This window comes from Seriola dumerili, unplaced genomic scaffold, assembly GCF_002260705.1.
Source record: "Seriola dumerili isolate Sdu_G_001 unplaced genomic scaffold, Sdu_1.0 BDQW01000531.1, whole genome shotgun sequence".
NCBI classification, from domain to species: domain Eukaryota; kingdom Metazoa; phylum Chordata; class Actinopteri; order Carangiformes; family Carangidae; genus Seriola; species Seriola dumerili.
The window spans coordinates 561,061-589,006 of NW_019174786.1; the positions used below are offsets into that span (position 1 = coordinate 561,061).

At 41.1% G+C, this 27,946-nt stretch overlaps 1 protein-coding gene across 2 annotated transcripts in view; it reads left to right on the forward strand.

Moving 5' to 3' along the window:
* svep1 (sushi, von Willebrand factor type A, EGF and pentraxin domain containing 1) overlaps positions 1-27,946 on the forward strand; it is a 90,918-nt gene that overhangs the window by 37,891 nt on the left and 25,081 nt on the right. For both annotated transcript variants that reach the window (XM_022764181.1, XM_022764182.1), the window contains exons 4-21: positions 6,953-7,111; positions 7,792-7,971; positions 11,369-11,548; positions 13,658-13,852; positions 17,265-17,383; positions 17,578-17,707; positions 19,400-19,507; positions 22,292-22,423; positions 22,675-22,866; positions 23,121-23,242; positions 23,336-23,441; positions 23,547-23,750; positions 24,095-24,328; positions 24,524-24,685; positions 24,939-25,100; positions 25,557-25,718; positions 26,772-26,860; positions 27,267-27,363. In XM_022764181.1, coding sequence (XP_022619902.1) covers positions 6,953-7,111; positions 7,792-7,971; positions 11,369-11,548; positions 13,658-13,852; positions 17,265-17,383; positions 17,578-17,707; positions 19,400-19,507; positions 22,292-22,423; positions 22,675-22,866; positions 23,121-23,242; positions 23,336-23,441; positions 23,547-23,750; positions 24,095-24,328; positions 24,524-24,685; positions 24,939-25,100; positions 25,557-25,718; positions 26,772-26,860; positions 27,267-27,363 — 2,733 coding nt within the window. The remainder of the gene's footprint in view (positions 1-6,952; positions 7,112-7,791; positions 7,972-11,368; positions 11,549-13,657; positions 13,853-17,264; positions 17,384-17,577; positions 17,708-19,399; positions 19,508-22,291; positions 22,424-22,674; positions 22,867-23,120; positions 23,243-23,335; positions 23,442-23,546; positions 23,751-24,094; positions 24,329-24,523; positions 24,686-24,938; positions 25,101-25,556; positions 25,719-26,771; positions 26,861-27,266; positions 27,364-27,946) is intronic.

Sequence of the window (27,946 nt, forward strand, 5' to 3'; positions counted from 1 at the left end):
AGCAAGGGAAACTCAAGTCAAACCCTGCCTTATATAGCGACTGGTGCTGGTGCTCTCTCTTGTCATGGCGGCTTGTCACTGAGGAAACCATAAGTGACATAGTGATAGTGTGGTCTATAGCTGAATCTGGAGGTGTGGTATTTAATCAGGGCCATTAGGGATGAATGTGTTTTACTTTCTGACATTTAAAGGATTAAAATATCCATCATGACCGGACATATGTATCATTTACATTCTTCACATCCTGCCATTTTAAGCTCCCCTGGTGGTCCAGATGAATTCAATGTGAGATGCATATAGTGTGCTGGCTTTGAGTAAATGTATATACAGACTGTGTTTACCTGAAATGAATCATTCAAACTGAGCAACAGTTTCTTCATGCCTTTGTCAGCCTACTGCGTGGATACATGTCTGTTTTTGTAGCGTAGACTATACATTTTAATTGTCCATTTCCATTGTCTATTTATGAACCTCAAGTGTGCATGAGAAGTCTCAGTTAAGAGCGGAAAAGTTCCTTGCATGTGAACATTGTTTTCTCAGTGAAAAACCCTGGAATTTAAGGTCCAACCTAACAACATTTCTCGTGTGAGAGAGCCTTCGACCACAGGACTCCGTCCAAATTTAGAGCCTATTTGCAATATTGCTGGACTTCCTCTGTCTCCATTGTTTGGCTTTGAAGGCGACAGACAGACAGATCTGGGTCACTGAATCATGAATATTATAGGGTCACAAAAATATCCGTTACTTTTATTGTCTGTTTTGCACATCCTGACCATAATGTTACCTATTCATTGTGACAGCGCCTGGTCGTGTTATCTTAGGCCTGTTAAGTTATTCTTTGATCAGATATTTTCTGATCTAATACAGGACACTTGTATAACTTTTGACCATATTTTAAGCAGTTTGGCATGTTTTATAAAATGTTTAGAGTTTGAAAAAGGTATTTTACCTCCATCAAGGTGGTTTTAACATGTGTCTCTTTATTTATTAGCAGGATCACACAAAAAGTACTTAACTGATTTGTACCAAACTTGGTGGAGGGATGGGGCATGGGCCAGGGAAGAGACCTTTAAAGTTTGGGGCAGATCCAAATCATTTACTGAGAAGTTGAAGTTTATCTCTGAAGTCTGGTGTATGTTGTTTGACATTGGTCTTGGCAAAGGTCTGCGGTCTCTGGGTGGCCTTCTAGTTTTGGAGATGAACTAGAAACAATATTGGCACAGATATCGAACATTTTCAAGTGATACCCAGTCATAAGTGTTTTTTTCCCTAGTTTTCACAAGTGAAAAGCTCAAACAAAAAACAAAAAAATCACAGGGGGAAACTGTTTCGTTGGCATTTTTAGCTGGATAGCATTTCAGTGGTTTTAGATGTTGATATCAACAGTTCATAACAATGTTCAGTATGTGGAAAATGACCATACAGAGATGCTATGTGTCAAAATAAAAGAATAGTGAATCAAGTCAAAGTAAAACAGGCATTTCTCTGTTCCCTTAACTGGCTGACTACCTTTTTGGTCATTGCCTTTGTTCATCATTCATCGTGATTCATCGTCCTGGAAAGTACGTCTCCCGTTGTAGTTCTGTATAAATCTGCCTGATTCAGTTGGTGGAAACTGATTATCACTCCCAGCTTGCCAAGTTTGTGAATAGGTCTGGGTATTGTTTAAAGACTTTTTGAATGGTGATGTAATACCTTAATACCAATACCAATAATATATATTTTTGAAAACCTTTTGATTCATCTCTGTAGTTACCTATTTTCAGTTTGTTTGCAAAATGTTGTCTAATCACAAGCAGCTGTGCAAAAACTTTGCCCAAATAAAATTGGCCAAATTTCTATTGAAATCAGGCACAAGGAGAATAAGTAAACAAGATGACAGACCTGACCAAATGTATGATGCATCCTAGATAGTTTTTAACACTCTGTGCTACAGATACATTTAAGTTGGTACCAAACATGTTTTGATTTGATGCCCAGCTCTACTACACACTGACCTACAGTTTAAAACAGTTTCTAGCTGGATTGGAGTTGAGATGTCATTTTTTTTAGTTCATTCTCCCTTAAAAAAAATAACATAAATCGTTTATGTTCAAAATAACATTTGGGAAGCAGTGTGTGTATGAGTACTATATGGACTGGCATGTGTGTTTGCAAGCGTGTGATTGTGGATTTTGTTGGACGGAGCAGAATATGTCCCTCTAAGATGAAAACCACTCTCTCACTAACTCTCGCTCTCTCTGTTTGTCATTGTGGCTGAGGAGGCAGATGTTCTTGCTCTCCCTCTGGATCTCCTTTCATCGTTTCAAAAACCAGTCTGTTTTTAGGCCTGGCTAATCGAACACAGCATCCCCCAGAGACACGAGAGATTCTCGTGTGATAGTAACTTTGGCTCCCAGACCAGACGTTGTCTGCCAGTTTAAATGACTTGCTTCATATTAGGAGAAAGGAGTTTAACAGATGAACAAGCCTGTGCTTGGTTTTGTCCTTGCTTTTTCTTTTTGACTTCCTATTTAATCCAAAGAGAATTGATTCATATTTTTCCCCATTTTAAATGTTCACTAAGCTAAGGTATTTTATTCTCACATGAGTCTTTGATTTTAGAGGTGAGCTGTCTGAGTGAGGGTTATATCTTAAACACCAACTCCACCAATTTTACATGACATAGTCTGTTTATTTTGGGAGGACTCCTGCATATGAGAAAAGGTTGTATCAAGCCTTTTGTGGTAATGTAGACACCACAGTTTGACAAAGAAGAAGAATGTGTGGAATAAAAAAGATGATGTCATTGTTTCCGCTACATTTTTTAACTGTCCATCGTGAGTCTGTTAGCAGTGTCATGTTAAATTGATGGAGTATTCTTTTAAAGGACAATGCTGCTGAGATTCTGTATTTTTCTTATTGTCCATGAAAACACCAAAACCAACAATGCATTAGAGTCATTCTCAATACTTTCCAACTTGCCAGCGAACCTGCTGGTTGCTACTGTAAATGTAAATCTTTAAAAACAAGTCATAAATGTACAGTATGATTTCATTTGGAAAAGAGGTTAAGTAATTTCCCTAAACAACCGGGAACTCAAACGGGAGTAAATCATGAATTTGTTGGGGAATTTTAGGAATTTGGTGCATGAGTGAGTATTTACAGCAACAGGACAGTCCATGAGGAACTGACTTAAAATAAACTGTAGTTCATGATACTGAAGGAACATGTCACCCTGTACAATCGTGTGGGTCACTGATGTGTTTTTGGGCAGCAATGAAGCTCCATGGCAGAGAGAAATAAGATATATGTCAGGCTTTGGCTCCTGTACACAGGCAATAATGGTTAAAAGGATAAATTCTTTTTTTGGTTTTGGTCTTTTTATGGGGTTTGTTTACAATAAAATACAGAATGTTGCCAGACTTGTGCTTTAAAAGGAGGCAAAGCGGACCTCAGTGCAGTGGTTAAGGGAGTCAAAGCCGCTTGCCAGTTTGTAGGAGTGATGAAGGAGGCATGCCATACTGGAAAATCAGACATCCATTTCGTTATCTATTTTTAATTTATCTAACTGTCTCCTCTCAAAGTGGATAGTTTGGCCTGCTTACAACTTCTTTTATTAAAGTAATATTTCTCTCTGAGCAGATTTTTAAAGAAACCATTTGAAAAAATAAAAAGGACGTTGTGAATCAGAAAGTATTAAAGCTGGTGATGTTATGACATGTCATTTCACTTCGTTATTAGTCATCAGGATCGCTCAAATATTGTTGGAACTCTAAGTAAATAGCTCCTGATCTTTGAGGCTCATGCTTTCCTTTCCTAAGATCATTAGTTTGTACAGTAGTTTTCTTTGACCAGCTGCTGTCTCTACCTGTGGTTACAGCCAGTTCAGACACAGCAGGCTCTTTCGCTCTTTCTGTTTTATGGTCATCTGGCCGCTGTCGCTCCACTTCCTCTCTAAATGAAGGGTACAGTGCCGCAGAGTTAACGCCACAGCCATAGACAGTAAGTAGATGGACCCAAAATGAAACGATTGGCTGCTGCGTAATTCAAACCAGCACAGGGTCCAAACACACTTAGTTCCACTATGGGGTCTGTTTTCTGGCTGAAGTCATGGATATATTTTAAAGGAAATTTACACAGTTTTCTCCATGTTCACCTTCCAGCTTTTCTGTTTAATTTTAGATTCATGGGTACTTGTTCTTTCATCATTTATCCCTTCCTGTTCATCCCTCCCTCCGTCCTTCGTCCAGGTTCCCGTAGCTAGAAGCCGGGTCTGGTCTTTCTACACTCTGTGTGGGGATGTGTGTGTGTGTGTGTGTGTATTTGTTTTATGTGTGTGACGATACATCTGTCTGTGTACACTCTACCTGCCAGCACATACAACATGCCAGGAATTGAAACTTTTTCTTTTTGGATACAGTATTTCCACTGTTGTGCTGCGGGTGAATTATTATTCACATTAAAAATAACTAGATTTCCTGTAAACCTTAAATGAAGCTGTAAAACAGATTCCCAAGCACTTGAACAGGGGACACTTTTAGCTGTCGTTCCTTCTTATGTAAGACGCCTCCTCTGAGTTTAAAAGACACACGATGGAGAAGTTGCTGCTTTTCTTATCAAATGAAAACTGCAGACAGGCTGAATGACACAAACGCACTGTCTGCACCAGAACAGGTATATTCTGTGTGTGTGTGTGTGTGTGTTTGATATGGGTTACTGGGTGCGTTTTAGTGCCAGTAGTCAATGCTTGCTTTACAGTCGGTTAACATCTCCTGGCTGACCTGCTGCTGGGTTTCAGCTGAGAGGGAAGGGAGGGAGAGTGAGTCTCAGGCTGGCACTGGCTCAGCAGTGGAAATTCACACCTGGCCTCTGGCTTAGCGGTGAGTAAATGAGTTGTGAAGAATATTAGGACTGTGGATTCTCTGTCGCACCTACAGTACAGCTTATAATTGAACCTGCTTGTTATATGTTGCTGTTTGACAGTTTATTAACTAGATACGTCTGAACTGCCTCCAATAAACTAAGATTGTGACAAAAAGTCGTATTGTAATTGTTTATGTTAGATATTTGTAAAGTTTATTACTTATGTTGGTGCTAACAGTAAAGGGCTTTGAATCCATCAGATATCCCAGTGGGATACAAGTTTGTTTTTTCTTATTTATTTAAAGTGTTTAAATGATGTGTATGGGTGTGGGTCAAGAGAGTTTATGATTTTCTCATTTGAAGTGCATGGCACCAAATTAAACTGTCTAAGAAGCTGTCGGAAACTCCCTTTTTCCTTGGAGCCTGTTTTGATTTGGGAACTGCCTGCACTCAATATTATATGGGTTTGTTTTTCCAATTAATGCAAACAACATTTGGATTGACTTGAATAGCCTATGACGTTAGTAACAGTGCAGCAGCGCCCAGGAAAGAAATGACACCTGTAATCTGCTGCAGCTACAGTGTCAGACTTGCAGATGGTAAACAATGGCATCCGGAGAGAGACAAGCTTGCGACAGCCATCTGATTTAACACACACTTTAACACGCGTTCATTAAACATATGTCATATGTGGGTGCTGTGAATGAAAGTGGATCAGAAAACTAGTCAGATTAAAGAGAAGACTATGTTAAGATGTCACTGATTACTTCACACTTGATTGTTCTCAAATGTGTTTGAACATGCGTTCATGCTCATGAATTCTTCACACCAATTTACAAGCATTAAGTTAACCAAACAATTCTGCAGTAATTCCTGAGAGGGTTGTGTCAGCTATGACTAAGAATGTGATGTTGAAAACAGTTAGTTTGAGTCATGTATACATGAAAATAACAACGGCAGTCATCAAAGATATTGTGGCTTTTTTTTGCTGTTTTAAAAGCTTCCTTTTAAAGTAGTTTGGATACACAGGAACAAAACCAACACAGAAGAAAATTGCTTAGAGTTCAGTTTGCAACTGATAAAGGTTTTACCCCTCTAAGTGGACCAGTAATAGCCGTGAATTACGGGAACTGTCAGCACACCAAATTGCTTGTGTGAAACTACCCATACTATGGCTGATAAGGGCTGTTGTCCCTTGTAATAACATAATTCAAATAATCATAAACTGAATTTTAGAGATAATTCAAAGTAGTTAATTTAAAAAACATCATAGACTCATTAGATCACTGGATATAATGGAATAAGATCACGTCAATGAAAATATCACAGCGAATTACATCAGTGATCGCGCTTTTAACCAGGAATAACCCATGAATAAGCCCGTGTGAAAGTAACCTTTGAACCCTGATAAGACTCATGTGATGGATTCAGTCATTCATTTTCACTCTGTGACACAAGCGATGCACTTGCTGGTTTTTGGAAGTTGATTGATGGCGAATGAAAGAATGCTGGAGGAACTTCATATGACCCCCGCCTCTTCATCTTTACAGCATGTCCTCTGATCCGACTCAGGTGATGCTAATGGAAAACATACCCCATTATGTCTGCGTGTATCTGTGAGTGTGTGTGCGTGTGCAGGTGATCAAAAGGGGTTTTTTTTCTAATGTAGCCCATGTGTGCTTACATGCGAACCATAACTGGTTTTAGATGCTCATAAACCTTTCTTTGATTGTTGCATTTCTCTCTAATGAAAATGGTCTATGGTGTTCGGCGCCACAAAACAGTTTTCCCTGCTTGGAATAATTAAGATGTTGAGCTGAACTTGTCTTTTTTACCTAGCCAGTGAGATCATTGTGTCATTTTTGCCACATTTTCCGCCACTACATGTCCAGACATGAATATGATCAAAGTCTCCACATAAATCTGCAAAGCTGTTTTTTTGGTTTCGGTCACGAAGATTTTTAGCTGTCCTGTAGTAGTGAGACAGTTTTTCATTTCAGCTAAATTTCTTTCTAAGTCTTTTCTTGTACGTGACGTTACATAAATGTATAATGAGCAATTTTAGGATTCCTTTCTAACTATATCTCCTCTCCTCTCATCCCACCAGTGTGTCCACCCGGCACTTACAAACCAGAGGGAACACCAGGAGGTCTGAGCACCTGTCTGCCATGTCCTGACCTGCAGCACACTTCCCAGCCTGGGAGCACTTCCCTTAGTGACTGCGTCTGCAAGCCAGGATATCAGCGAATCGGCATGACCTGCCAGGGTAAGAGGGACTGTTCACAGTATACAGATTTCCTCTCATACTCTCTCTTAGGAAATCAAATTTCTCCTTTCAAATGTACTGCACATGGCAAGTCAGTCAATACAGATCAGCAGTATTTGTGTAGGCCTCCGACTGGAAACCTGGAAAAGTGTAACTTTCAGGTCACATGTGGTTATAATAATGAGATATAGGGTTTAACACATGAGTGAATATGCTCTATAGAAGAAGAAGTATGGGAGAATTTATTGCCAATAAGGCCTCAGAGTGAGGGCAGTGAAAATCAGATGCTGCCAAGAAAACCAGGAGGGCTGGTAAATGCAGTGATATACTGATGAATCAACTGGAACACAAATAGATTAGAGCATCCTGTATCGTGACCCGGATTCCAGTTATTTCAGTGACCCTCCCATTTCTCAAAGAATGAGCCAATGATTTCCACACAGCAGTTCATCTGAACACAGTGATGCTCATCAATCACCAGTATCATGGACTGCATCGTGCTTCATCTTACTCCCTCTGTGCAGATTGGGGAGGTGATGTTTGACAACCTGTAATTTTCTGTTTCCAAGATTTGTTATTGTTTTTGACAGGAACATTAAGTTTCTGGTCTGTCCCACAGCAGCCTCCGCCACAGCACCATCAGTATTGTCTTTTTTAACTTCCCTTCTCTTCTCTTTCAGTGGTTTACTGTCCAGCGCTGTCTCCTCCAGAAAATGGCTTTTTCGTCCAAAATGTATGTAACAACCACTTCGATGCGGCCTGTGGTGTGCGATGCCAGCCAGGTTTTGACCTCCAGGGGACCAGCATTCGACTGTGCCAGGCTGATGGCATCTGGTCAGGGACACCTGCCAGCTGTAGAGGTGAGGAGGGAGCAGGAGGGAAGCAGGTCTTCTCTTAACAACCTTGAAACTTTCTCTCATTGAAAAAGAAACAGAGCTGCAGCTATAGATTTGCAGATTATCATTATCATTGTGAAAAGTGTGCATCAGAATTTCACAAGTTTCATATTTGAGAGGCTGGAACCAGAGAGTTCTGGGTGTTTTTGGTTGATATTTTGTACTTAAAAATCAGGCGTTTAAGGCTCTGTCCATCTCTAGTTCCAGTCCGTCTGAGGAACCTCCCCCCTCTCTCTGTCTCCCTTCTCATTTCCTGTCATCTTACAACACTGACGTTAATAAAGACACAAAAAACAAAACGGAAAATAAAAAGCTACATTGTGTTGTTTGGGAAAGTAAGTAAGCACAGAAATCTGATTGGCAGCTATAGCTGATGATTGCAAAGAATTGGTCTTTTTCTAGCTCGTTGATCATCTCAATATGAATAAAGCCTCTCGATTACTGGGCTCCGTGAGGAAATGAATGGGGTTTTGTCAGTTTGTTGTGTTGCTGATCATATCGCTTGTAGTGTAAATGCTAGGTAACTGAACTCCATTCTCCGTTCTCCAGATATTTTTCAAAATGTTAAATGTTAAGTGCCATACTTTTTGCATATTGCATCTAATCTATTACACAGTTGGACACTTTGTATTATCTTGCATGGTGCATCTTACAATGCTCCTGGTTATATAGTGATTACACACAAACATACAAGCTTGTCTGATTAATTCCAGCAAGTCCTCCGCACCACATGTCTCATATAATTCCTCATTAAACTATGGGACGTTCATCAAAGAATTCAGAGCCTGACGCTTCTCCTCTGATCTCGGCAACTTTCATAAACATTTATGCAGTACTAAATCAACTTATTGAGATGAAGCATTACAGTTGATGTGTTGCGCTGATTCACTGCAAATGTCCACCAGGCGAGAACAGGACGGAGTCCGTGTGTGTGTCAGTGTGTGAAGATTTCTTGCTGTATATTGAGATCACATGTGTTTAGCTTGAACAAGGAATCAACATTTACTGGGTGGCTACTGCTTTTCTGCCAGACCAAATGTTGAGAGGAGGAAAGGTAGGGAGGGTTGATTCAATCAAAGAGAGGGCGAGACTGACAGGAAGAAACGGTGTAAGGAAAGGAAGGACAGAAGGTTGCACGGAAGGAAACAAGAGTGTGAGGGAGTTCAAGAAAGTAGACACGACAGAAAGAGAGGAAGAGGGAGTTGGAGGGGTCAAGACATTAATGATGCCAGTTTTTACAGAAAGACAGCAACTGAGTGACTCATAGAAATACCAAGACACTGAATATTCAAGGGTGTGTGTGGGAGATTTATAGTACGTGGCTTTGGGTTTATATATTTCTGAGTGTGTGTGCATATGTCTGATTGTATGTGTTACACTAAGTTTAGTCTTTGCCACATACTGTAGGACCTCCCAGCTAGTTAAGCCCTGAGGGAGGGGGTCTCCCCAGAACCGCCTGTCTGTCTATGGGTGGTGATGAGAAATAACACACCACACGCCCTTTTCTAGACCTCAGCATAATAAAGAACAGACACACACCGGATTTTTTTTTCCTTTTATTTCATAGGGGATTTCACGCTTTGGGTTAAATGAAAGGTCCCAATTTATAGCTACAGATGACATAGAGCTGTACATTCCTGCAGCTGATTTACTGCTTTCTCTGCCCCAGTGATTTATGTACAGCACTTGTGTTTATCAACTATTCCTCAAACCTGGATGAGAAGCATTTGTAAACCATAAATTAATAACTAAATTGGATTTGTTTTAGTCAACTTAGAGAAGCACACAGGTGGGTTTTTGCTGAGTCACGCTAATGCACATTTACAGTATGCAACAAAATTGAGTACACCCCTGTACAATATCACTAAAATGGAGGGTAGTGTAAATAATCTTATAAGGTGAAGTGTAGGGTAAAACAAACAGGCTAGACTACATTGAAAATATGGACCCCTCAGTACAACCTTAGTGCAGCCAAAGTGTGTACACCTGCTAACTGCATGTACATGGCACATGGTGAGGACTCCCCTGAACAAGTAACAGATTGTGAGACTTCATAATGACGGGAGAGGGTAGTTGCAGTGGTGAGGAGGTACAGGAAGAGCCATGATACCAATCACGGAAGGCGTAGCGGTCGTCCTTGAAAAAATGACGCCACGCACAATTCACTATTTACACAACCTTGCATTAAAAAACAGACGGGTAAGTGCTTGTGACTTGGCACAAGGATTATCTGTGGTGCTTCAGTGACTGATCAGACACTGTGAAGGACACTGCATGAAGTCAACCTCTGCGGACTGCGTCCAAGAAGAAAACCATTGCTCACAAAATGAGCAGATTAAGCTTTGCCAAAGCACATGAAACGAAGCCTGATGAATATTGGCAGCACATTCTTTGGTCAGATGAAACCAAAATAAATTAGTTTGGATCAGATGGGGTCCAGCATGTCTGGCATGGACCTGGCCAGGACTACCACAGCGCCGACTGTCAAACACGGAGGAGGGAGTGAGCTGATATGGGGCTGCATGAGTGTGAAAGGTGCGGGGGAGATGACATTTATAGATGGCACTTTGAAAGTGAAGGTTTTTACCCAAATACTGAATGAAAAGATGACTCCCAGTCTCGAGGAAGCTTGGCAGCAGAGGAATTTTCCAAACACAATGAAAAAAATCACTCAGGAATTTGCAAAGAAGAAAGAAGTGAAAACTATGACCTGGCCAAGTCTGTCCCACAACTTGAATCCAATTGAATATCTTTGGTGTATTTTGAAGCAGAAGGTAGAGCAACAAAACCCCTCCAGCAAAGAGCATCTGAAAAGAATCATGTGAACAACGGCAAAAAATCTCCCCACACATTGTGCAAGTTCAGTATCATCCATGGAATCTCATTAATGAAGGACTCTTGGTGCAGCTGGTTTTTAAAAATGAACCTTTCATTAGAGTTTAATTAGTCAAGCATTTCTGTTTTTCCAGTGAATTGGCTTCATTCTTCTTCGGTTTTGGTTAAAAACAAACACAACTGTATTAAATGAAGGTTGGTTGCCAATAATAACATATATTTTCTCATTGTGAAATTGTCATAAGTTCCAAAATTGGCTATAACAAACCATAAAATGTATTTGCAAGTGCTTTTTCATTACTGTTGAATCAGTTGCTCATGCTTTCTTCCAGGCTTTCCTTTTCTGTCGCTTTATTGTTTCAGCTTTCAAAAATATTCAAAAGTGCCTACAGCAAATTAAACACAAGAGCTGAAGAAATAAACAATAACAACACAAGCCACGGATCTTTCAGAAGAAAACAATATGTGTTTTGTGTCTCTGTTTTGCTGATTGTTCATCTCATGCTTATTCTTCCCGACCCTGCAGTGCGCTCCTGCCCGCCCCTCTCTCGGCCGCAGCACGGCTTCCTGAGGTGCAGCAATGGCGGCGCCTCCTACAGGGCGGAGTGTCAGGTGGGCTGTGAGCGAGGCTACAGGTTAGAGGGAGACTCCAGACTCACCTGCCAGGCCAACTCCCAGTGGAGTGGACCCCAACCTCGGTGTGTGGGTAAGCCCTCATCACCCCAAGCCAATATCTTATCCTATATTACACTGTGTGTGACCGGTTTCTTTTTAGCTTTAGTCGTTCACTGTCTCTTTGATCTGTCAGTGTAAAAGAAACTCCAAACACCCTTTTCCCCTTTTTTTGAGCCACAAAGTAATGTTGTTTCATTTGTCTTTTATGTATCAAAATGCATTGCTGAATATCTTTGTATTCTCAACGACATTTCTGACCTAATATCAAAAGGTAAAATACGATTCCTGAGCAAAAGAGGCCTCGCGATTCATTGCAAGAATAAAAGAAAACATTACAAAAGCACTGCAGCCTGTTATGATAACTGCAGTTAAAATAGTCACATCTTAATTGAGGTGTAGCTGCCATGTTTGTTTGTGTTGTAAAGAGAGAGACATAACCTGTTTTCTGCTATCAATCATTTTGCAATCACAGTTTATTCATGTGATATTTGTCTTGTTTTTGCCTGTAAACTTTTTAATAGCTAATTTATACTAGAGCAAGTAATATATGTGCTGTATAGTTTGCCATTTGGTCATTTTGGCAAACATCCTAATAGAAATCTGCTACAAGACACCGGGTCACAGTTTCCTCTCTGTTTAATCTCTCTACTAATGTCCACCCCAAAGGAATTCATCTATTTCGACCACTGTTTTTTGTTTTCATGTGTCACATCCTCATCCAAACTCTTGTGTTTCCCTCAACTGTCGAGGTAAATTAGATTTCTTTATTTGATTATTCAATTTGCATTATTTTCCATGATAGATCACGCAGCCCTGCGCTCACTCACACACAATAGAGTCTCTCTAACAGTACGTCTTTCTCTGCAGCCTGAATGTGTTTAACTCTAAGCTCATATTATCTGTTTAGGTTATTGAATTCTGCGTGGCTGAAAAAAACAGAAAGATCATTTATCAAATGACTGACTCTAAAATAATCTGGATATTTCTATGTAAAAACATGTGGCTTTATATACACATGAGGTGATGCACATGCACAGCGGTTACACATATGGTGTGTGTTTGCACAGAGCTACATCATATACAGAGAGATACATCTGCTTTCTCATCGCCAAGCTACAGTCACCACATATACACATGCACACAGAGTTGCCCACACACTTCAAAACTGATAGTTAAGTTAAAATAGTTGCACACACTCATGCCCACCACAGAGAGCACGCAGGTCAGGCATAGCAACACACAAAAAAGGGACAGTGTGAGAGTGTTTAGCCACAAACCTCCGGCCTCCGCTGACTCACTTCCAGCCAACCAGCTAGCTGCTCTATTTAAAACATCCGACCAATTCGCTTCTGGAAAACGCTCGGTTTATCGATAACTACCATCTCTTTCGCCTGGTGCTCTGACAGAATTACAGATTGTTTGTTTGACCATCTCAGTGTTTACCCACAGACTGTCATTACCTCTTTAACACGACGGAGAGCGCTCTATAGGCTGCTGTTGCAGCTGAGCAGTTTGTTTTAGTGTTTGTTTGCACTGTGGTGAAACAGGATCACCTCAACTGCCCTGAGAGGATGTAAAGATATTTTTTTCATCTGATTGAAATCTCCCTCTCAGTGAGTTTTTCCCTTGATAGCTCTTACAGCCAAAGACAGTGAAACAGGAGATAGAGAGGGAGAGAATGAGAATGATCTATCCATCATCAAGTAAAACCCACATGAGCCTGCATCCGAAAAATGCATAAAAAGCCTCCAGTGTACGAGTCCTGTGGTCAGTGCTTTCTTAGGTTGACTTCCGACCAAATGTTTGTTGTGTTTGTGCCAGTTTCAGTTACACACAGCCTGAAAATAGTTTCGTTGTTGGCCTTTATAGTGGAGCCTGCTCAAAGTAAGATTTTATCACATTTGGGTAAAAGCACAGGAAACATGCTCATGATCCTGAAGGAGTTTTTTTTTTTTTTTTTTGTCCGTTCTGCTTTGACTGGCCTTATCTTCAAATACTCAAATTTTCCTGCAGCAAGCCTGATCAGCCCATTGCAGCACTACTTTTAATAATGATTAATAAAAGTTTTGGTCTGCAGATATTTAAATAAACGTTATCAGATATCAGATTCATCTCTTGGTCTCTCCCCCTCTCTCCCCAGAGGTGCGTTGTCCCCCCATCATGGCTCTGAAGAACATCTTGCTGTCGCCCCCTGCCTGCGGGAGGAGGGCAGCGTCGCCAGGTTCCATTTGCCTGCTCACCTGTCGTCAAGGTTACAGTCTCCAAGGAAACAGGAAGGCGGTGTGCATGGGCTCAGGGAACTGGACAGCTAATGTCCATAAAGCCGTCTGTACAGGTGACGCACAATGTGTGTGTGGGATGTGAAATATGTTGAGGTCTAGAGACTCTGAATGGAGATGAAATTAGTGTGTTTTTTTCACTAATTACTTGGGTTAGGGTTTATTTAAAGCAATACTTAGACATTGTTAGAAATAAATAGTTATTCTCCGTCTCGCCAGGAGATCAGTCCCATGTCTGTGCTCTAAGTATGGAAATAGAGCCGGGCAGCAATTACCTTAGCATAAACACATCCAAAGCCCTGTAGTTAACATTTATATCTTGTTTGTTTCATATGTACAAACAGAAATGCAAAAACAACATGATGAGTGACATTGATCTTCCCATCTACATAATTATCAGCAAGAATTGAATTTGGGTATTTCCCAAAATATCATACTCTTTCTTTAAAATCTATATGAACGGGTAGACCAGGACCAAACTTTATTTCCTCACTGGCCTTATTTGGTCGTACTTGTCTCTGCCAGACAGTTTTCCATCTTTAAGTTGTTTGTAAATTCAATATGTCTGCTTGGAAGAGTCAATTAATATTCCAGTGCTAGACTGAATGACACTTGTAATGTGTTGAGTTTATTTGCAAGGCAGAAAAAGACGGATTGTTAAAGGAGCTAAAAAGAGAGATACAGAATATGTGGAGAAAGAGAGGAAGATATAAAAATAAAACAGCAGGAAACTTGGAGGGAGAATTTTTTTCCAGTCTCCTTTCCCCCGCTCTGCATTTTTCTCCACTTTGTGAATGGTGAGAATGGTGCTAACCCCATTTTGAAGCAGGCTTCGGGTCACTAACTGAAACCATACCATGTCCGAGCTCTCATCCCCCCCTCCACTCCGCCCTGACTGGGCTCTGGAGATCATTATAATGGACTTCAGCCCTCCAGATGCCTTGCAGGTGAAACAGGTGGTGCAGAGCGGCTGCGCCTGCCTCCCCTCAAATGTCCTCAATCCCCTCATTTCCTCACGGAGAAAGTTTTCTAATGAAGGAGCAGATGTCATTAAGCGGAGGAAGAGGTTCAATAAAGATGAAAACGAATGGAGAGGTAGGGGCGGACAGGGAGGTGAGAGGGGAGGATGAGTCATCTGTAGGTGTTTTATAATGGTATGGCAGAGAGAAGGCACAAATGAGCTGATGGAAGGAGGAGAAGGGGAGAAAAATAGGAATTAAATGTGGGTGGGATGGAGAGAATAAAGAGGGAGAGCTGCATATTATGAGGAGATCAAGAAAGAGAAAGTTTTTTCAAAGTCAAAAGCGCTCTTTGTCAGCTTCTGGCTCCTTTCGCCTCTCACTTCATGTTGATGACACCCAAAGTGAAATATTCCTCCCTTGTTATGAAGATGAATAGGGCCGATTTGAGCTGAGTGTGTTAGTGTTTAGCACAGATGGATGCCTAAGTAGATGGGTCATCAGGTCCAGATGGGAGCTAGCTCTCTTACACAACGCAACAGGCATGACCACTGTCGATCGATGGGAGATTCAACTCTTGGAGGCTTTCCTCATTTAAAGCAGGCTTGAACTTAGTTGAACTAAACTGTGCTGGGTTCACATTATTACAACATGCTGCATGGAGAATGAGACCAAGGAAGATGCTGTTTCAGCCAAGGGTCATGATGGCTAGTGAGTTGCCACCAGCCAAACAATTTGACGTTATTATAACATTGTTTTTCTAGCGACAACAGAGATGGCTACTACCCATGACTTAATGTTTCCTACTGGAACAAATAGAAACTCTGAAAGTCAAATATAATGAAGGGGAGTGGACTTTTATGCAGCCAGTCTTTATCTGCTTGTCTGAGAACTTGCAGACACAACTGTGTTAGTCAAATCTTTATCCTGCTTCTAGCCCCATTGCTTTTTACTTTACCTGGCAGTAAATACAGTAGATCAGCGTTTGGCATGAGGTTTGTGTACGTTTTAATCCTGCATTTTTGTACTTCAATTAATGTGCCTCTTAAAAATCTCTAACTAGCTTCAAATATGTATGTGTTGCACATTTTTGTTCTTCAGGACAACCAGGGAGTTCGGAAAACAAAGAAATATCTGATGTGAATAATTGCATTAAAGACTAGCAGTCTGTTACAAAAGCTCATTACAGAACAGTAAACTAATGAATGAACCCTGTGAGGTGTTTTAGTGAAACTGACAACAATTATGGGGTTACCTCAGCCTCATATGTATCTGATAAATCCTACAAGCTAAGATTTAGTTCAAGTGCAACAACAAACATGTACTCAGAGTAACTTATACTTAGGTTTTTCTCAGGTCAAACCATGTTGTTAACATTCCTGTCTTCAGAAGGATGTCAAATGTGAATAGTTTGTAAAACATCATAAACAACAGATAACATAAGCAGCTATTCAGGTAACTTTATGTAGCCTCTTCCCAAAGTAAGGAGAGCGAGGGACAAGCACCATTTGATGCACATATTTACTGGATTGCCTTACCAACATGCAAGGGGTAGTTACAGCCAAGCATAATAGCTAATTTTACTAATGACTGATATATTGGCTGCAAGCAAGATGCACCACTCACTTCATGTAGAAGCATTACTTAAACAGTTTCTCAAGGGCAGTCTACTGGGACTGATAAGGGTTAATCACAAGGGAAATAGACTTGTTGGCCATTTTTCCCTTGAATTCACCCACACAGTTTAATTTCAGAATTAGCTCATGTCGTTGCTAGGGTCTGCTGCAGTCCTATCAGTAGCTCTTAACATGAGCAAATCCCTCACAACAATGGATTTGTGATTCAGATTATGATTATCAAGATCAAAAATATAATTTGTGCAAGATTAAACTTCCTTTTCCATGAGCCCAGCTGTTTTGACAATGACATAAAGCGTGTTTCACACGTCATCTCACCTCTATCTCTTTTAACCTATGCTCCACCATTGTGGTCGGATGTTGAGGTAATGGATGGAGAGAGATAAAGGAGTCAGAACCACATACAGTGTAAATGTAACATCAGTGGGGTCTGGTCTTGTTGGAACGGGAACAGTCTCTCTTTGATTCAGTAATGACCAATAATAAGTGTGTGACGCGTTGTGATTAAAGAGGTCAGGGGTCAGATGACATCACACACCTACTCCCTCGTTGATAACAAGGAACAGGCTGAGTTCAGTATATATGGTTTGTGGTGGGGTGAAACATCTGCGATATTTGAGTCTAATGTAAATTCTAATTTAATTTGCTGGAGTCAGTTAAAGCATTAAAGATAAGATAAGAAGATGAGATGAGATGAGATAAGATGTACCTTTATTGATCCCCCGTAGAGGAAATTCAAATGGACATAGCAGCACAAGGGGGCAAATGTAATAAAAAAAAATATGATAAGAATAGAAACAGAATCTAGAATTAATAAGATTATTGGAAATACAAGTGTTTAGTTCCTTGTCTGATTCTCGGTGTCTCTTCAGATGCTGAACCACCATGGATCCAGTGCCCCATGGAAATCGTCGCAAAGACAGATGGTCGACATGGAACTGCCAACATCAGCTGGAACGTCCCAAATGCGACCGACAACTCCAAAGAGGAGGTTGGATATTTAACAGCTGATCTCTTTTTAAACTGTCAGAGATGTCAAGCCATCATTGTGCATAGCAAAAACAAAAAAAGAGTGCGTCTTATCAATTACTTTGCACATGCTTGGACAGAACAACAGCACCTCTCATCATTTCTCTTAATCCCAGTTTCTCTTTTCCTCTTATTTACTGTCTCTCTCTCCTCCAGGTGGTGGTGCAGGTGAAGCCAGTCTACACTCCTCCCCAGCTGTTCCCCATCGGAAAGGAGACCATCACCTACATTGCGACCGACCGTTCCGGGAACCAGGCCAACTGTTCCTTTACAGTCACAGTCATTGGTGAGCTCATCCTTCTGGAGACTGCATCAAAGCAAACAATGGATGCTGCATATGGCCTCCATGGCCTTTTCCAGTGAGAGAGAGAGAGAGAGAGGGAAAGGCTTTCGTTCACACTGTGCGCTATTACCTCAGTTCGACTTTTTATATGCTTTTTGGATCACTATTCATATCTTCTCTAGAGTTTAATTAATTACAAAAATGAGTGACAGAACGAGTGTAGAATGAATCAGAATTCGCAGCCCCCCAGTGTTAGTATCACTTTCCCATACCGAGTCACTGCTGCGCCCAGTGTGCCCTGACGAAGTAGTGCTGCTCGGAGGGCGTATTATATATTCTTGTCTTGAAAACGCAACAATGGCTGAAGCTCTCGGCAAGTAAACAGCTGTTAATGCTAATGCTGGCTATGGAGCGATAGCGAAACTTACAAATAGCTCCTTTAAAGACCTCACAAATGATAACCAGACATATCATCTGATGAAGTGAGGTGTCTCCCTTTCTTTCTGTTGTTGTTTGGTCTTTCTCCCTGCAACTGCTCAGTACACACAGCTGAGCTGCTTGGTATATGAAATGTTTTTGATGACTTTATATATTAACATTTATTTTGTCATGGCAGTGCTGACAAATTTCCATTTAGTCATTCAAGTACATGTGGCATGCCCCAGGAGTTGATCTTGTACCACTCTAAATCACAATATCTACTTTGTGGTTCGCCTGAAAGCTGATTAAAGGGAAAGGCACACATGTCTCAAATAAAAAACTAGAATCCACATACAGTTTTTGCTTCTGTAATCAATTAAGTTCAGTGAGCAGTGTTTCCATCAGTCAGAGGTTTTTCATCAGAAAAGAAGCATCACACACAAGTTTCACAAATTGATGACAATTAGCAAGACTGACAATGCATAAATTACAACACAATATAACATGTGGAGTCTTTTTCCTCAAGCAGATCTGTGTCACATGTCAAAAGCAAGAATTTTTGTATTGAGACACACATAAATGTGGGTCAAGAGTCGACATTTTACTTTTTTATTAGTTTAGATACCTGCATGATGAAGCCTGAAGTGACCTAGTTTTAGGCTTTGACCTTTTTGAGGTTCAAACCAGTGGCCTCTCAGTTACAGGACAGCCTCTCTAACCCTCAGTGCAGACCCTCCCTCCTGATCTGTGCTGCAGCTTATTTCTGTCATTCAATGTAAAACTATGATTTAATTCATGTACTCACCAGTGAGGGAGAGTGTCCGCCCCAGCAGGTGCCAAATAGTGTTACTGTAGAGAGTGAAAAACAGGGGTGTCCTGTGTCAACCGCTCAATAATCACAGCAGTCAGGGGGAAAAACCTCAAGCATGGTAGCCGTGAACATTTCCATATGTTATTATGGTGGTGGAACGTTGTGGTTTTTTATTAGAGACATGTGTTTAACTTGTGCCCTCTGACACTCTGTACTGCTGCATCGAGTCCGATCACAGAGCAGCAAACTGCTCCTAACTGTGTGTCTCTAATATTGTTATAATGTATTTCAGTCATGGGAGCAATTGTGTGTTTGTGTGTTAAAGCCATACCATGTTTTTTATTAACCTACACGTGGCGGAAATTGTAGCTTTGATTGCTTTGTTGCTAAATGACCGTAATCGATATGTTTAATGTTCACAAATCATCTCAGATCTTGTTAACAACCTCGTATCCCTTTTGTAGATACGGAGCCTCCAGTGATTGACAGGTGCAGGTCGCCGCCCGCAGTCCAGGCCACAGACACGGAGACGGCGGTCGTTTGGGAGGTGCCACAGTTTTCCGACAACTCAGGTATGTCTGGTCGCCGCTCTCAGACGGCTGCTTCGGAGATGGTTTATTCCTTTGCTCCTGTGTTCCACTCCACTCCACCCTCCTCTTCCACTGATGATGGTTAAACAGGATCTTTTCCATTGGGTGGCTGGGAAAAAAAGGGGATCAGGAGAGGGCTCTGTGCTTTTGTGTGTGTGTGTGTGTGTGTGTGTGTGTGTGTGTGTGTGTGTGTGTGTGTGTGTGTGTGTGTGTGTGTGTGTGTGTGTGTGTGTGTGTGAATAACAGTGAGTGAGAGACACAGGACACAGAGGATGGATTGTAATTGTGTGAATGAATGCCTCATTTGTGTGTTTCTGTGCTTAAGAGAGACAGATGAAGTTGTTACAGTGCCTGTTAATGTCATTAATGTTAAGACAGACAGCGGAGAGAAAAGCAGGTGTTTTTGCCATGAAAAATTTTCTTTTGTGGGGGTGTGCACTCATTCCATCCATTTTTTCACACAGTCATTTATATGATTATACAAGCACACATAATACTTGACTCTTAAGGGAGTTGCTTTTCAAATAGTCTATTTTTTCTTTATCAGAGTATCTGTCACACACAATAGATCTGAGTATTAATCACTGTCTTGGTAAAGTCGACATTTCACAAGTAGAAACAGTTAAAGTACTCATTAAGAACAATGACCCTTTTCAGTGTCTTTCAAAGTGTTAAGTCAATTGGTCTCATTAACAGGTTTTTATATGTAAAATGTTTATCTCTTAAGTAACTAGTAACAGCTGTAAGATTAATTTAATTGAGTGAAAAGTACAAATGTCCTGAGGGGGAAACATTGAGCCCTAACAGTCCTCTGCTACACTGTGATCCAACTTGTACTGTTAACTTTACACAAAGGCATTTCAGGACAGCACAGTCTTTTCTGTTTGAACCAAACAGAGTTTTTATTTAATAATCAAACTTTTTTTCTTTTCTTTTTTTTTCTTTTTTTTTACAAATTAAACATGTAGTGTGACGATTTTGCGGGATAGAAATTGTCCCAGGGTTTGACTGTCAACATAACTGAACAGTCCAAAGTATTCATAAATAAACATGTCTAAAAAAACTGAATCTGACCCACATTACAATCAGTGTCATCCACTTTGAATTGAATGATATAATGATCTTGTTCAGGAGCAGTTTGAGGCTGTGATGGGAACACACTAGCTGTTGTGAGGACTTCAGACACAACTTGCTGGTTTCTCTTTTTAGACTGGGCCACCCTGCAACACTCACTGCATTGATGTTTAGTAAATCAGACCGATAAAGAAGAGTATCAAGGCCACTCTGCCAAATAGACTAAATATCGTAGAGCTGTCTGGCTTTCTCCTGGCGCTCTAGCTGTACCCAAACAGCTGTGGTGGTGACAGACAACAAACCAGACTTCTCCAGGGCTCCAGCCCACAACCAGGCCCGTGTAATTCACTGGCTCTAGCTCCACGTACACACACATAAATAACACTGACACTGCTCACATATGTGTTTGTGTGTGTTCACAAACTTATGCAGGCCTCAACCTCACAGAGGCCCAATGGGAGCGTTCTCCACCTGTCCACAGAGGTGCCCCCCTATCAAACACGCACTCACACACACACTCATCTCACACACATATGCTGTAATAACAGGCTGCTGCGGCTGCTTCGGGCCGCACGACGTCAACACAGCGCTGCTTCGACGTCAGTGTTTTGTTTTTCCAGGCCCACACCCTGATGCCAGAGCTATATATAGCCACGACTCGGTAGGCACACACATAAACACACGTGCAAACACACACACAGGCTATATATAAGGGGAGACACCAGACTCCAACAGACCAGACGTGTGTCAGCCCTGTTGGAACGACGCTACTACCATTAATGGAGGAGGTGGATCTGGGTGAAACGAAAGGTCACTCACTCACTTTTCCCACCTTCTCCTTTTGTTTTTAATCCAGTCTGTGTCTCACACTTAGTGCAGATGTTTTCACAGCTTCTTGTTCACAACCTGCATCTGAGTGTCCAGGAAAGGCCCACAGTATCACACACACATGCACACACACACATGCACACACACTCATACACTCATACACTCCTCTCATCACCGCTGACTCTCCAAAAGCTCTATCCATCACTCTCTGCACATTCAGGTTTTTTTTAAGCCAACCAGACTTTTTTCCAATTTTCCTCTTCAACCAGCAGACGGGGATTGTTCTGCTGCCGTGTGATGCCCAGACACAATTTTCACATGTCAACATATCATAGTTTAACATAGCTTCTATGGTTTACTAAGAGTGACTCATTTCGTCCTAGACACTGGAGTAAGGCCAAGACTGCCCTCTGTAGGTTAACCAGAGTAACATTTTTTTGACTCAAGAAAAAGGTTCTGCACTTGTTCCTTTTAAAAGCAAATATGAGTGAAAACTAATATTTATGGTTACAAGTCATGCTTATTTCATCTTGGTGTTAATTTCAGTTTTCCTGATTACTTTAAGTTTAAAGATCAACACAGGTTAAATCAGTGTAAACCATCAGCTAGTTTCTCTCAATTCCCAGAAAGCTGCCTGTTACTGAGCACATCACCATGATGGGCATAATAGATTTCACCACTGTAATTATATTAGACAGTAACACACACAAGTAATTTTAATGTGTCACTAGCCAATAAAGAATAAAAATGATGCATAAAAATATAAAATTGTCTATAAAATTATTAATATGTTGTTGTTTTTACATTCATAACACAATTGATATGTGTTAAATGTGCTGTGTATGTGTTGTGTGTCTCTTTCAGGTGGCCGCCTCACAGTAACCAGTAGCCATACTCCAGGCTCTCTGTTCCCAGTAGGAGAGACTCTGGTCCAGTACACAGCCACCGATGCCGCTGGAAACAGTCGCACCTGCAACCTCACCATCAGTGTACAAGGTACAGAACGGACAGATGCAACCTAGCTTTTTAAATGACATGTACTAAATTATGTTATTTTACTTCCTTTATATAAATATAGGAAATTAGCACAGTCTCTTAAAATGTATTAGAAGTGTCAGTATAAAAAGGTATTTATAATATTTGCATGCTAGAATTTCACTTATGTTGTGTAATGGTGGTATTAATAAATACTGTGCTCCAGTATGACCAAACCCTGGAAGTGTTACAGTATATTTTTATCTGTCCAGGGACAACCTGTGACCAGCCATATGTCCCGGTGAATGGAGAGTTCATGTGCTCTGAAGAAGAGGAGGGCGTTAACTGTACTCTTCAGTGTAAGGATGGCTACAGCTTCACTCAGGATGCAGTGCACAGCTACTTCTGCGCCTACAATGGTGTGTGGGAGCCACCCTACTCTGCAGACAGACCCGACTGCTCAGGTAAGTGCAGCACATCTCCTTTTAACCTCTCTTTTAAAATATTTAGTTACCTGCCATCTCCACTGCGTTACGGCTTCCTGTGTGCACCTCAGTCTCATTACTGTAGCTACATTTCAGTGTACATGAATACCTGTATGTGCACATCATTGAATTGGTTTTGGCCAGTTAGATAAGAAAATGCATTCAACATACATGTGCAGCAACTTGAAATAAAGCACTGTGCTGTATAAAAAAATCATGTTTGTCTTTGTCAGTGAACCGTATTGCAAACAACGGATTCAAGCCCTTTGAGATGCTGTTTAAAGCGTCTCGCTGTGATGATGTGGACCTGGTCAAATCATTTGCTGGGGAGTTCAACAACAAACTGAGAGGCATGGTTGGAACCTTTATACACACACACACACACACACACACACAAAGACACTTATTTGCTATTAACGAACTCTCACGCACATGTTGCTTTTTTCAGCTCCCCAACATTTGCAGCAGCGATGATGTCACGTGCAAACTGGAGGTGATGTCACAGGGTCACTGTCTGGAGTACAACTACGACTACGAGAACGGCTTTTCTATTAGTAAGATTTACACGCACAAATGCGCCCTCACTAAACATCCCACCTTTTTAATGAAGCATCTTATCAGCTCATTATTCCTCTCTCTCTCTGTCTAATATTTATCAGCACCGGGAGGTTGGGGCAACAACTGGAGTCCTCAAGGCACCCAGGACTATGCCTACTTTGAGTCAGGCTTTGCCACCGGCACCCGGCAGCTCACCAGCAGGCAGCAGGACAGCAGCATGCAAACACAGCACCGCACCAAGAGGCACCGAAAACTCAGAGGCCCCACCAGAGACCAGAAGATCCAGATCTATTTCAACATCACAGGTAAAATAAGTGTGGCTTTCTTTGTGTTTTTGGACCTTTGCAGTACCAGGAATACATGTATATGTACAGTATATGCTGGTCTATATATAAATTTATCCTGATGTATTGTTGCTACCATGCTGTGCTTGATAGCCACAAGCTTTTTGGATAGGAGCATATTGAGGTTGCACAAGCTAAAACATAAATAGCAAACTCAAAAAAATGTGAATTGAAACATAATGAGAACCATATTTTTATTATTGTTAGTATATAGTACAATACAAATCAAACTATAGGGCATTCATTTTTGTATAACGCCATCAGTTGTTAGTTATCAGTCCTTTAAACTTTGTCCGTTCTCCCAGCAAGCATCCCTCTGCCCCTGTCGAGGAACGACTCAATAGAGGTGGCCAATCAGAAGAGGCTCCTGCGGACCCTGGAGCAACTGACCAACCGACTGAAACGAACACTGGCCAAGCAGCCGCTGTCCAGTTTCCACGTGTCCTCGGAGATGATTGTGGCCGATCCCAAATCTCTGGAGGGCAAGAGGGCGTCTCTGTTCTGCAGGCCGGGCTCAGTGCTCAAAGGCAGGATGTGTGGTGAGTAGGAGGGGATTGAATGGAGGATACATCCACCCAAACTCACTGAACCACCTTTTTATTTGTGTAATAGGGTTTACTTACATTTATGACAATATAAATACATGAAAATTTATGGGATTTTTAAGAAAGTCTAACACTGCTATAAACTTTTTATGTTTCCCATTAAATTACTAATTGTGAGCGCTCTTGCAGTCCAATGTCCGGTGGGAACGTACTTCTCTCTGGAATATAATGAGTGTGAGAGCTGCTGGCTGGGCTCGTACCAGGACCAGGAGGGTCAGCTGGAGTGTAAGTCCTGTCCTGAAGGAACCTCCACAGCCTACCTGCACTCCCGCAGTGTGGCTGAATGTAAAGGTACGATGCATGCTCAGGTATACAGTCAGACTTAGTATACGACAAATTTAATAACCTACATGATATGTGGTACATTTTGACAATAAAAAAGTATGATAATTGCCTCGACTTTCCGCAAAGAGGATACAATAATATTCATTCACAAATAATGCTTGACTTTCATTTGTTTTCTTGCTTGTCCTCAGATGTAAATCAATACTTCTTTCTGTATCTGATTCTCCCTCATGATGTGGTGATTTGCATGTGTTTGCAGGTCAGTGTAAACCTGGTAGTCACTCTCTGAATGGGCTGGAGATCTGCGAGTCATGTCCGCTGGGACACTTCCAGCCTGGTTTCGGCGCCAGGGAGTGTCTGGTCTGTCCTGACGAGACTTCCACCGTCACCAGAGGGGCGGTGGATGAGACAGAGTGTGGAGGTGATACAGTTTGACAGTGCAGAGCACACACCCTTAATGTCCTATCAATTTGCTTACTTTGACTTTGAAGAGCTTTAATCATTACTTTTAAATGCTGCTAGGTAACAAAAACAAACACAGTTGCTGCCTGTAAGCAAAAACGTGTCAGTTAGAATTTTGGCACTCGTGTGCAGTTATATCAGAAAGGCAAACTCCTTTTTGGAAATTTCATGGAAAGTTGGATGATAACTCTGGAAGCAGAGAAAATTTTGCTACCTTAGTTTCCGAGTTAAAAATACAAAAATAACCTATAACCTTTCAAATTGTGGACTTGGAGCTACTAGATGTTGGCTTTTCCCCTTTTTTCCATTTTTGGGTGATGCTGGAACTTCACCTGCTCCTTCATATTCATTAATTCCTTTTTTTCTTTTTATGGTGCCCCTCTCCTCTGGTCCTCTCTGGTCTCCTCTCCTGCAGTTCCCTGCTCAGCAGGTCATTTCTCCCGCACCGGTCTGGTTCCCTGTTACCCTTGTCCTAGGGATTACTACCAGCCTGAACATGGCCGCTCCTACTGCCTCTCCTGCCCCTTCTATGGAACCACCACTGTTACTGGTGCAACCACCATTCAGCACTGCTCCAGTAAGTGTCCCAGTTTAGAAAAACACATTTTATTTCAATGTTAGTTCAATGTTAATACACTGCACAATCAGCCCCAACTGATCATGTTTTGTTTCTGCTGGGAACCAAGATCTTTGTTTTTATATTTGAATTGGTGTAGACATAAAATCTCTGATCATCAACTGTTGTTTGTACAAATAATCTTAATGTCCTGCAGCAACTCCAGCCAAAATGATAATGGTCTTAATGTTTGGTGCCCACTTAGATCAGCTTTAAGATCTCCCTGATAGTATCACGACCCCATTTTGGAGACTAACGTGCTATTATCTGCTTTATTGTCACTATAGAGAGAAAAAAAATTCAATGTGACACTGATCAACAGACAACGACTCTTTAATGTCAAAGTGAAAATCTACAGTGTGATTTATAATAATTACAAATATAAAACAGGAATAGGTTCCTCTCCTAGTTTTTTTGTTAACGAATGAGAAAATGATGTTTGTTAAAACTAAAACTACACTATCATGGTTTGTTCTACCCCCAGCTCCAGTTTAGATAAACTCTGATATGAGCAGATAAACGAAGTTCAGAGTTTCACACAGCAGAGTTCTATTTTAACAACTGCTGTGTCGAATTGGCATTTAAAGTGACTTATGTTGGATTTCAACGTGCCAAGTGAAGTCACCAGAGAGCAAAATATATGGAACTGCTCTGTGTCAGCCGCTCTGTGTCTGAGTGAAAATCCATTGCCGTCCCTGCAGTTGTGTGGTGTCTGATCTGTGTTGTGACAGCTCAATCCAATTGGAAAAGGGATTACTGCACTGGGATCAGGAGGGAAAAGGAAATAATATGACTTTTATTTCTCTGCAGCAGAATGGAAATGAATAACACTGTTGAAGTGTGGGAATGAACAGTGGTTAGGAGATGCTGCCAGTTTTCAATAAGAATACAGGCTTTTGTTCACTTGGATCACAACTGACTGCCAGTCTGGTAGCAAGGGGAAAGATCCTTGCTGTGTTTTTCCGATTTGCCTTTGCTTACATTGTCTGTGTTTTCTGTGGGTGTCATTGTCAGGTTTTGGCTCCAGTTTTCTTCCGAAGGAGGAGAGTGTGACGGCAGCTCCAGAGGTGGAGGTCAGTGAAGACTACCAAGCAAGTAGTCAGGTTGGTATTTACTTTGTCTAAATTTATATTATTTCTAAAAACAAAAAAAGTTAAAGTTAGTTAAATTACTTAGATTTTTACCAAGAGTATTGTTTGTTTCATGGATGTAAATCATATCCTAGTTCCAGAAACCCAGACATGATACCTGTAGTACTTATAGAAACCATGATTCAGTGGCATATAAACAACTTATCCATCCTCAAATCGAGACACAACTCCACACAGATGATTTAAAACCCTGGATAATGTTAGAATCGTGTATCAGAGATATGAACAAGCAGGTTTCTCATGTTAAACATCAGATCATGAATATTTATGAACAGAATCTCTATGGGGTTTTTACTGAAGGAGTTGTTATAGAGTGTGTTTCGCTGTGTGTGTAACAGAATGATCTGATCGGCTTTAGGTTTTCCATGAGTGCTTCCTGAATCCCTGTCAGAATAAGGGGACTTGTGAAGAAGTCGGGGCGGGATACGTCTGCACCTGCATGCCTGGGTTCACAGGTAAAACCACCACTCAGAGTTCTACCCAATGAGGTACCTGGTGTTTAATCCTCTTCATTCAGGCTGAGAGCTTCATGTCACAGGCACAGCTGAGCCTCGACCTGCCATTGATCAGCATGTCAACCCTGAACAACATGTTCTCTATGCCTTTGCCTGATGTAGGCAGGATTGTTGTCCTTCAGTGGATGCACCATCAGGAAAACTATTTGCACACACAGACCTGTCATTGATTTGTCTTTGTTATCTTTGTTATTTGTTTGTCTCATGCTGTTTTGTTGACTTGTAAAGCAATTATTGACACTTTCTAGAAAAGTGCTGTATAGCTAAAAATGCATTTCACTGCCTCCTCACTGTGTTTTCATCAAGAACAATATGATCAAACTTCATCTCAATAAAACCAACTCATGCTTGAATGAGCTTTATGGGCTGCTTCATACACACATCCACCATGTGGTCTATGATGACCCAGCTGTGTCAGCTGGTAGAGATGGAACAGATTATATTGTTTAATCATCAAGACTTTGTTATGTGTCAGAATAAAATAAAAAACACTTTTTCCTACATGCATCCCATTTTATTCCTG